The sequence below is a fragment of the Triticum aestivum genome, chromosome 2D (assembly GCF_018294505.1).
Source record: "Triticum aestivum cultivar Chinese Spring chromosome 2D, IWGSC CS RefSeq v2.1, whole genome shotgun sequence".
Taxonomy (NCBI): Eukaryota; Viridiplantae; Streptophyta; class Magnoliopsida; order Poales; family Poaceae; genus Triticum; species Triticum aestivum.
The window spans coordinates 478667039-478678580 of record NC_057799.1 but is presented as its reverse complement, the minus strand read 5'-3'; the positions used below and the strand labels follow the sequence as shown (position 1 = coordinate 478678580).

The following is an 11542-nucleotide window of genomic DNA, read 5'->3' as shown; positions in this document are numbered from 1 at the left end:
AAGGAAATGAAGGAGGCAGCTAATCGGATGGAGGAGGGACCAGAACAGACAAAGAACACGATGATGCTTGCTTTTGCACCCCGATCTTTCCGCTTCTCGAGGAATTTGATTGGGTGAAGCCATCGGAAGAGGAACCGTGCCAAAGTTAGGAGCCCATGTTAATGCATGAGAGCATGGTTAATAACATAGCCTGCTGCTGGCTATATGCCAATACCATGTCACCTAAAGTCTACATAAAAGCCCACTAGTATAATAGATTGGCTCTAAACCAGCTACTAGTACTTAAAGCTTGCATGTGGAGGAAGGAAAAGAGATACACGTGATTGGTGGAAAGGAGGTCACACACCTGCATGCAGGTTTCTTTTCTTGTTTCCTGTGTTGGGAGCCGGCGATTGATGAAGCGCCAGCTTCTTTCTCTTTCTTGCCTTCTCCCTCCTCCAGCTGTGATTTTGATGATGTGGAGTGGCTTATAGCCAGCTGACTGGACCCTATTATACTTGCTCTGAGGAGACTGAAACGGAGTATGAGCGAGTGATTCTGCCTGCTAACATTGGATAGAACCTACCCGCAAAAAAAGAAACATTGGATAGAACCATACTTTTCTGCATTACACCAAAAGTAGATTATATCTGATCAGCTCTTCATCTAGTAATGTGCATTGTGAGTTTGCGGCATGGATTTCCCAACACAAGACAGCATTAGGAAAATACAACTTTTTACGAAATAACCAAAATACAGGTAATTCTGAAATGTGTTGCTCGTCTGCACTGTGTAATTTTAGTTTCGTCAACTGCATATTGTGATATATAGCAAGTTCTCATAGTTTCAATGGTGATGAAATGATCCCTTATGTTCATATAGATGTAAGTCAAACTGATAGTGTGGGAGCTAAATAGCACAACACTTTGTCGCTGCAAATGATATGAACATCTTATTTGGATAATTGTATTCCTGTTTTACTTTCTGAATAATATCTGCAAGGCCACCAAAGCCAAAGAAAAAACGAAAACGGATCAATGTGGTGATTCTGAGTGGCACTGACAACAGTCTGGAACATCAAATTCATTACGTTGAAGGAACAGTACGCCGGGCACATGCATTAGGCAGAGTGAACTATGGCATACTACCTTCGTGATGATGATTTATTAGTCCTTTTTTATTCTGTGTTAAATTTTAATTTTAATTAAATTAATAAAATATTAATGCATGTCATAAAAAACAATATAAATGAAAAAATTGTTCAAATACGAATCCAATAATAATTTGTACTCCCTCCGTAAAGAAATATAAGAGTGTTTAGATAACTACTTATCTAAACGCTCTTATATTTCTTTGCAGAGGGAGTATATAACTATTTTATTAGTTAGATCTATAGTTAAAATTTGACACAAAATACAAAGGGACCGGAGGTAGTACTAGCTAGGTAGGTGTTGGCACTTCACTTGTCCTTCCGGAGTGCCGCCTCCAGTCGGTTGCAGTCGACGATGTACGCGAACCCGTAGGCCATGTTGGCGAGGGTGGCCTCGTGCAGGTCGCGGCTGGCCGTGGCCGTGGCGTCGGCCGAGAAGAACACCCGGAAGCCCCTCACGAACGCGTCCCGCGCGGTGGTCTCGCAGCACAGGTTGGTCATCACGCCCGCCACGACCACCTCCTCCACGCCCATCCCGCGGAGCGCCTCCTCGAGCCCCGTGCCGGCGAACGCGCTGTACGTGCTCTTCTCCACCACGAGGTCGCGCTCGGCGCGGCCGGCCCCGGGGAGCAGCTCGGCGGCGGGTGTCCCGGCGTCGATGCGGTCGCCGGCCCACCACTCGGCGAGCGGGTGGTTCCGGGGCTCCGGGTCGACGTGGCGGGTGTAGACGACCGGCATGCCGGCGCCGCGGCAGAGCGCCACGGTGGCAGCGATGGCCGGCATGGCCGGCGCGGCCAGCGACGCGAAGTGGCCCTGCACGTCGATGACGAGGAGCGCCGCCTCCCGCGGGTTGGGGTTGCGGCGGCGCGTCTCGTACCTGGTGTACGAGGAGGGAGCGGCCGGGGGCGGCATGGTCGGCGTGGTGGGCGGTGGGATGCTGCGCGCGATGAGATCACGAGAAATTTGGGGCGTGAGCGGTGCGGCGCGCTGCGCACGCGGGCAACACGGAAGGTGAGAGCTGGAGGCTTCGGTCCGGGACACGGAAGAAAACGTGTCAAAGCTCCAGACATCCAGGTCCAAGACGGCAGATCCTTCTCCTGGGCACGTCGAGTATGACGGGGCTATGGTCTATGGATGATGCACAGTCAACAAGACGCCCGATCAGAGCTGAACAGAGGGATCTGGTAACAGCAATTTCAGCTTGATGACAACAGGCTTTTTCCTTTCGTCTGTTTGCATGAAGGCATAAAGCAAAACTAATTGTGATATAAGTATTAAACAACTAAGTCCTATGTCATTAATAAATCCTAATAAATCGACACAACTGAATAAGACCTGCAGGGAGAAATGCCGAGTGCATAGTATACACGTATTCTTTATGGAAATCACTTGAAAACAACCGGATGATTTATCACGGACATAAACCGCTCGCCACGCTCGACACGTGTCCCTGGCCCATCCACCGCCTCCCCTCCAGCGCCACGACCTTATCTCTTTGCGTCATCTCTCCACCACACATCTCCTTCCCCACCTCTGTTTGCCCCCGCTTGAGACAGGAGCTCCCATGGCATCGCCGCCCCGCGCCGCTGCTGTGAACCAGAGAGGAGCAGCAGCGCGCACCACCAGCTGCATCCTTGCCGCAAACGAAGGCGATGAAGCCCCGCACGCACCGCCATGGCGCTCCAACCTCGCGCTCGGCTGCGACGCAACACTCAGGCCGGAGGGCGGCCGCTCGTTTTTGTGCTGCCGGCGATGCGGTACGGCGCTCGTCGGCGACCGTCGGTGCTGCAACGCAGCAACGCGTCCACGGCCGCGGGCTGCGACGCAACAACTCGTCCACGGCCGTCGTGCTGCGTTGGAACCGTGGTCGGTGCTGCGATGCAACCTCGGCGTCTATTGGTGCTACAATCGTCGGCGGCGGAGCTGCAATGGAGCGCTCGGGGTGATTGGAGCTCCGCCACGGCTATAATGGAGCTCCGCCGCGGTTGCAATGGAGCTTCAACGGAGCTGCAATGGAGCACGGCCGCGGCTATAATGGAACTCCGACGACGACATGGCCGCTGCATTGCAGCTCCGGCGGCGTCGCGGGCGCTGCATCGCACCTCCAGCGGCATCAACGAGCACTGCATCGCACCTCCGGCGGCGTCGCGGCCGCTGCATCGCAGCTCCGGTGGCCTCGACGACCGCTGCATAGCAGCTCCCCGTGCTCCGATGCAGTGCTCGCCGTCGCTCCAGGTACTGCATCTCAGCGCTCGCCGGCGGCTCCCCGTGCTCCGATGCAGTGCTCGCTGTCGCTCCAGGTACTGCATCTCAGCGCTCGCCGGCGGCTAGATGCAGCGTTCGGCGCTGCTGTGGGGCGTTCGTGTAGTCTTGCCATCACGGATCGGGCGGCTCAAAATACACTGTACCTGAGCGAATGAACGGCTGATCAGGCGGCTTAAGTTTGGCTCTTATCAGCCGGATGACGCCTAGCATCGGCCATTCTTTATTGGTTTCGTTATTGAAATATCTTTGCCGTGGCTACCAAGCTCCAAGTAGTATTTAGGAGTCTTCTTGGCTCGGCCCAAAGATCTGGCTCCTAAAATCTATGGCTTGTCGAAGAAGAAGAAGAATTGCTAGTTTTATTGGCTCCACATGACAACTTCTAGACCTTCAAGTTGGACGGTCTGCAGGGCACCACCGTCAAACACCTTTCTGAATTTGTCACCCTTTGGGAGAGGGTCTCCCATGTCCACTCGACGTAGACATACCCGACACTATCACTTGAAAGTTGACTATTGATAAACACTACTTGGCGGCAGCAACCTACAAGACGCAGTTCTTTGGCCAGACCGAGACATCCATGATTCCGACCATTTGGACGATTTGGGAGCCTCCTAAATGCATGTTCTTCGCATGTCTGGAAATCAACAATAGGATTTGGACGGCGGACAGGCTTCAACGCCGTGGGTGGCCAAGTTGTAACATTTGTCCCCAATGCAAGCAGGTCCAGCAGTCGGCCGTCGTCCACCTTCTATTCCAATGCTGATAGATTGTCAGACTTTGGCGCATGATCAAAGTTTGGTTTGGTCCCCATGGTGTGTATCCTTCTGATTGAAGTGATGCGCCTTTCATTAAAGAGTGATGGTGCCACAATGTTAACCAAAAGACCCAATCTGCGCAGACTGCTTGCTTCCTTGATGCTGCTCATCTCTTGGGAGTTGTGAAAAGAGAGGAATGCGCGGAACTTTCATAATAATGTCGCCCCAGTGGGAGTCAACGTAGCTAGGAATAAAGCGGAGATCTATCATCAAACCCCTTGACTGTGTGTTTTATTTCGATGATGAATTTGTCCATCATTTGTTCTTTGAATGTGTGGTAGCTAAATACATCTGGACCCCAATGAATGGGCATTTTTGCACTATAGTGGGGTGATTACTTATCAATTGTTATTATTGGGTAGCTAATAAAAAGAACTCCGCCCTTAATGTGGCCTATGCAGCCTCCATGTGGTGTTTGTGAAAATATAGGAATTCCATGATCGTTAATAACACTTCATGGAGATATTTCAAACATGTGATTGGGCAAATTCAAACTACAATCAGGAATTGGATGATCCTTTCAGGGGGAGATGGAAAAAGCCCAGTTGGAAGCTTTCTCCCTCTTCCTGGCTGGACACTTGAGAAATCCTCTTCTACTGACGAGTGACTGAACTTTGACACTCTTCAAGAGCCTCGGACAAGCTCAAGATTGGTGGGAAGGACTGGACCCCCTAGGCGCAACACAAAATAGAAGAAAAACGAGGCTAAAACGGGAGCAAGTCCGGCGTCAATGCTCAGCATCAGCTGGTCGCCGCAGCCACCCACTGCTCCCCCACTAAAAAGAAAGGAGGCCCCTTTGTGCAAGTGTGTCGATTCTGTTGGGGAACGTAGTAATTTCAAAAAAAATCCTACGCACACGCAAGATCATGGTGATGCATAGCAACGAGAGGGGAGAGTGTGTCCACGTACCCTCGTAGACCGAAAGCGGAAGCGTTAGCACAACGCGGTTGATGTAGTTGTACGTCTGCACGATCCGACCGATCAAGTACCGAATGCACGGCACCTCCGAGTTCAGCACACGTTCAACTTGATGACGTCCCTCGAACTCCGATCCAGCCGAGCTTTGAGGGAGAGTTCCGTCAGCACGACGGCGTGGTGACGATGATGATGTTCTACCGACGCAGGGCTTCGCCTAAGCACCGCTACGATATGACCGAGGTGGATTATGGTAGAGGGGGGCACCGCACACGGCTAAGGGATTCAAGGGATCAATTGTTGTGTCTCTAGGGGGTGCCTCCCTCCCCGTATATAAAGGAGTGGAGGAGGGGGAGGGGGCCGGCCACCCTTGGCGCGCCCCATGAGGAGTCCTACTCCCACTGGGAGTAGGACTCCCCCCTTCCATGTTGGAGTAGGAGAGGAGAGGGAAGGAGAGAGGGGGGGAAAGGAAAGGGGGGGCCTCCTTGTCCAATTCGGACTTGGGAGGGAGGGGCGTGCGGATGCCCCTTGGCCGCCTCTCCTCTTCCACCACTTGGGCCCATGAGGCCCAATAACCTCCGGGGGGGTTCCGGTAACCCCCCGGTACTCCGGTATATATCCGATAACCCCCGGAACCATTCCGGTGTCCGAATATAGTCGTCCAATATATCAATCTTCATGTCTCGACCATTTCGAGACTCCTCGTCATGTCCGTGATCACATCCAGGACTCCAAACTACCTTCGGTACATCAAAACACATAAACTCATAATATAACCGTCATCGAACTTTAAGCGTGCGGACCATACGGGTTCGAGAACTATGTAGACATGACCGAGACACGTCTCCGGTTAATAACCAATAGCGGAACCTGGATGCTCATATTGGCTCCCACATATTCTATGAAGATCTTTATCGGTCAAACCCCATAACAACATACGTTGTTCCCTTTGTCATCGGTATGTTACTTGCCCGAGATTCGATCGTCGGTATCTCAATACCTAGTTCAATCTCGTTACCGGCAAGTCTCTTTACTCATTCCGTAATACATCATCCCGCAACTAACTCATTAGTTGCAATGCTTGCAAGGCTTATAGTGATGTGCATTACCGAGTGGGCCCAGAGATACCTCTCCGACAATCAGAGTGACAAATCCTAATCTCGAAATACGCCAACCCAACAAGTACCTTCGGAGACACCTGTAGAGCACCTTTATAATCACCCAGTTACGTTGTGGCGTTGGGTAGCACACAAAGTGTTCCTCCGGTAAACGGGAGTTGCATAATCTCATAGTCATAGGAACATGTATAAGTCATGAAGAAAGCATTAGCAACATACTAAACGATCAAGTGCTAAGCTAACGAAATGGGTCAAGTCAATCACATCATTCTCCTAATGATGTGATCCCGTTAATCAAATGACAACTCATGTCTATGGTTAGGAAACATAACCATCTTTGATTAACGAGCTAGTCAAGTAGAGGCATACTAGTGACACTCTATTTGTCTATGTATTCACACATGTATTATGTATTCGGTTAATACAATTCTAGCATGAATAATAAACATTTATCATGATATAAGGAAATAAATAATAACTTTATTATTGCCTCTAGGGCATATTTCCTTGAGTCTCCCACTTGCACTAGAGTCAATAATCTAGATTACACAGTAATGATTCTAACACCCATGGAGTCTTGGTGCTCATCATGTTTTGCTCGTGGAAGAGGCTTAGTCAACGGGTCTGCAACATTCAGATCCGTATGTATCTTGAAAATCTCTATGTCTCCCACCTGGACTTGATCCCTGATGGAGTTGAAGCGTCTCTTGATGTGCTTGGTTCTTTTGTGAAATCTGGATTCCTTTGCCAAAGCAATTGCACTAGTATTGTCACAAAAGATTTTCATTGGACCCGATGCACTAGGTATGACACCTAGATCGGATATGAACTCCTTCATCCAGACTCCTTCATTTGCTACTTCCGAAGCAGCTATGTACTCCGCTTCACATGTAGATCCCGCTACGACGCTTTGTTTAGAACTGCACCAACGGACAGCTCCACCGTTCAATATAAACACGTATCCGGTTTGCGATTTAGAATCGTCCGGATCAGTGTCAAAGCTTGCATCGATGTAACCATTTACGACGAGCTCTTTGTCACCTCCATAAACGAGAAACATATCCTTAGTCCTTCTCAAGTATTTCAGGATCTTTTTGACCGCTGTCCAGTGATCCACTCCTGGATTACTTTGGTACCTCCCTGCTAAACTAATAGCAAGGCACACATCAGGTCTGGTACACAGCATTGCATACATGATCGAGCCTATGGCTGAAGCATAGGGAACATCTTTCATTTTCTCCCTATCTTCTGCAGTGGTCGGGCATCGAGTCTTACTCAACTTCACACCTTGTAACACAGGCAAGAACCCTTCTTTGATTGATCCATTTTGAACTTCTTCAAAACTTTGTCAAGGTATGTGCTTTGTGAAAGTCCTACTAAGCGTCTTGATCTATCTCTATAGATATTGATGCCCAATATATAAGCAGCTTCACCGAGGTCCTTCATTGAAAAACTCTTATTCAAATATCCCTTTATGCTATCCAGAAATTCTATATCATTTCCGATCAACAATATGTCATCCACATATAATATCAGAAATGCTACAGAGCTCCCCACTCACTTTCTTGTAAATACAGGCTTCTCCAAAATTCTGTATAAAACCATATGCTTTGATCACACTATCAAAACGTTTATTCCAACTCCGAGAGGCTTGCACCAGTCCATAAATGGATCGCTGGAGCTTGCACACTTTGTTAGCTCCCTTTGGATCGACAAAACCTTCCGATTGCATCATATACAACTATTCTTCCAGAAATCCATTCAGGAATGCACTTTTGACATCCATTTGCCAAATTTCATAATCCTAAAATGCGGCAATTGCTAACATGATTCGGACAGACTTAAGCATCGCTACGGGTGAGAAAGTCTCATCGTAGTCAACCCCTTGAACTTGTCGAAAACCTTTTGCAACAAGTCGATCTTTATTGACAGTAACATTACCATCAGCGTCAGTCTTCTTCTTGAAGATCCATTTATTCTCGATAGCCTGCCGAACATCGGGCAAGTCAACAAAAGTCCACACTTTGTTCTCATACATGGATCTCATCTCAGATTTCATGGCCTCAAGCCATTTTGCAGAATCTGGGCTCACCGTCGCTTCTTCATAGTTTGTAGGTTCGTCATGGTCTAGTAACATAACCTCCAGAACAGGATTACCGTACCACTCTGGTGCGGATCTTACTCTGGTTAACCTACGAGGTTCAGTAACAACTTGATCTAAAGTTTCATGATCTTCCTCATTAATTGGTATAGACGTCACAGGAACCGGTTTCTGTGATGAACTACTTGTTGGAAATATGCCCTAGAGGCAATAATAAAATGGTTATTATTGTATTTCCTTGTTCATGATAATTGTCTATTGTTCATGCTATAATTGTATTAACTGGAAACCGTAATACATGTGTGAATACATAGACCACAACATGTCCCTAGTAAGCCTCTAGTTGACTAGCTCGTTGATCAATAGATGGTTATGGTTTCTTGAACATGGACATTGGATGTCATTGATAACGGGATCACATCATTAGGAGAATGATGTGATGGACAAGACCCAATCCTAAGCATAGCACAAGATCGTGTAGTTCGTTTGCTAAGAGCTTTTCTAATGTCAAGTATCGTTTCCTTAGACCATGAGATTGTGCAACTCCCGGATACCGTAGGAATGCTTTGGGTGTACCAAACGTCACAACGTAACTGGGTGGCTATAAAGGTGCATTACAGGTATCTCCGAAAGTGTCTGTTGGGTTGGCACGAATCGAGACTGGGATTTGTCACTCCGTATGACGGAGAGGTATCTCTGGGCCCACTCGGTAATGCATCATCATAATGAGCTCAATGTGACTAAGTAGTTAGTCACGGGATCATGCATTACGGAACGAGTAAAGTGACTTGCCGGTAACGAGATTGAACGAGGTATTGGGATACCGACGATCGAATCTCGGGCAAGTAACATACCGATTGACAAAGGGAATTGTATACGGGATTGATTGAATCCCCGACATCGTGGTTCATCCGATGAGATCATCGTGGAACATGTGGGAGCCAATATGGGTATCCAGATCCCGCTATTGGTTATTGGCCGGAGAGATGTCTCGGTCATGTCTGCATGGTTCCCGAACCCGTAGGGTCTACACACTTAAGGTTCGGTGACGCTAGAGTTGTTATGGGAAATAGTATGTGGTTACCGAAGGTTGTTCGGAGTCCCGGATAGGATCCCGGACGTCACGAGGAGTTCCGGAATGGTCCGGAGGTAAAGATTTATATATGGGAAGTCATCATACGGTCACCGGAAGTATTCGGGGGTATGCCGGTATTGTACCGGGGCCACCGAAGGGGTTCCGGGGGTCCACCGGGAGGGTCCACCTGCCCCGGAGGGCCTTATGGGCTGTAGGTGGAAGGGAACCAGCCCCTAAGTGGGCTGGGCACCAACCTCCCCCTAGGGCCCATGCGCCTAGGGTTGGGGGAAACCCTGGAGGGGGCGCCCCCCTTGACTTGGGGGGCAAGCCACCCTCCCTGGCCGCCGCCCCTCCCACCAGATGGGATCTAAGGGGCCGGCCCCCCTCTCCCTTGCCCCTATATATAGTGGAGGGGTGGGAGGGCAGCCGCACCCCTGGCCTGGCGCAGCCCTCTCCTCCTCCAACTCCTCCTCCTCCTCCGTAGTGCTTAGCGAAGCTCTGCCGGAGAACCACGAGCTCCATTGCCACCACGCCGTCGTGCTGCTGGAGTTCTCCCTCAACTTCTCCTCTCCCCTTGCTGGATCAAGAAGGAGGAGACGTCCCCGGGCTGTACGTGTGTTGAACGCGGAGGCGCCGTCCGTTCGGCGCTAGATCGGATCTTCCGCGATTTGAATCGCTGCGAGTACGACTCCATCAACCGCGTTCTTGTAACGCTTCCGCTTAGCGATCTTCAAGGGTATGAAGATGCACTCCCTCTCTCTCGTTGCTAGCATCTCCTAGATTGATCTTGGTGACACGTAGGAAAATTTTGAATTATTGCTACGTTCCCAACAGTGGCATCATGAGCTAGGTCTATGCGTAGATTCTATGCACGAGTAGAACACAAAGTAGTTGTGGGCGATGATTTGTTCAATTTGCTTGCCGTTACTAGTCTTATCTTGATTCGGCGGCATTGTGGGATGAAGCGGCCCGGACCGACCTTACACGTACTCTTACGTGAGACAGGTTCCACCGACTGACATGCACTTGATGCATAAGGTGGCTAGCGGGTGTCTGTCTCTCCCACTTTAGTCGGATCGGATTCGATGAAGAGGGTCCTTATGAAGGGTAAATAGCAATTGGCATATCACCGTTGTGGCTTTTGCGTAGGTAAGAAACGTTCTTGCTAGAAACCCATAGCAGCCACGTAAAACATGCAACAACAATTAGAGGACGTCTAACTTGTTTTTGCAGGGTATGCTATGTGATGTGATATGGCCAAAAGGATGTGATGAATTATATATATGTGATGTATGAGATTGATCATGTTCTTGTAATAGGAATCACGACTTGCATGTCGATGAGTATGACAACCGGCAGGAGCCATAGGAGTTGTCTTAATTTATTGTATGACCTGCGTGTCAATGAAAAACGCCATGTAATTACTTTACTTTATTGCTAACCGTTAGCCATAGTAGTAGAAGTAATAGTTGGCGAGACAACTTCATGAAGACATGATGATGGAGATCATGGTGTCATGCCGGTGACGAAGGTGATCATGCCGCGCCTCGAAGATGGAGATCAAAGGCGCAAGATGATATTGGCCATATCATGTCACTTTATGATTTGCATGTGATGTTTGTCATGTTTACATCTTATTTGCTTAGAACGACGGTAGCATAAATAAGATGATCCCTCACTAAAATTTCAAGAGACGTGTTCCCCCTAACTGTGCACCGTTGCGAAGGTTCGTTGTTTCGAAGCACCACGTGATGATCGGGTGTGATAGATTCTAACGTTCGCATACAACGGGTGTAAGCCAGATTTACACATGCGAAACACTTAGGTTGACTTGACGAGCCTAGCATGTACAGACATGGCCTCGGAACACAAGAGACCGAAAGGTCGAACATGAGTCGTATAGTAGATACGATCAACATGGAGATGTTCACCGATGATGACTAGTCCGTCTCACGTGATGATCGGACACGGCCTAGTTGACTCGGATCATGTATCACTTAGATGACTAGAGGGATGTCTATCTGAGTGGGAGTTCATTAAATAATTAATGAACTTAATTATCATGAACATAGTCAAAAGGTCTTTGCAAATTATGTCGTAGCTTACGCTTTAGTTCTACTGTTT

General features: G+C 48.8%; 1 protein-coding gene and 1 pseudogene across 1 annotated transcript; one reads left to right on the top strand and one right to left on the bottom strand.

Moving 5' to 3' along the window:
* Nucleotides 1-200: 200 nt before the first annotated feature.
* Nucleotides 201-2223, bottom strand: LOC123049633 (nicotinamidase 2-like). Its single transcript, XM_044472533.1, has one exon. It carries the CDS (start codon nucleotides 2039-2041, stop codon nucleotides 1439-1441), a length of 603 nt encoding a protein of 200 aa, XP_044328468.1. The 5' UTR covers nucleotides 2042-2223; the 3' UTR covers nucleotides 201-1438.
* Nucleotides 2224-2693: 470 nt separating this feature from the next.
* Nucleotides 2694-3617, top strand: LOC123053947 (uncharacterized; annotated as a pseudogene).
* Nucleotides 3618-11542: the final 7925 nt, after the last annotated feature.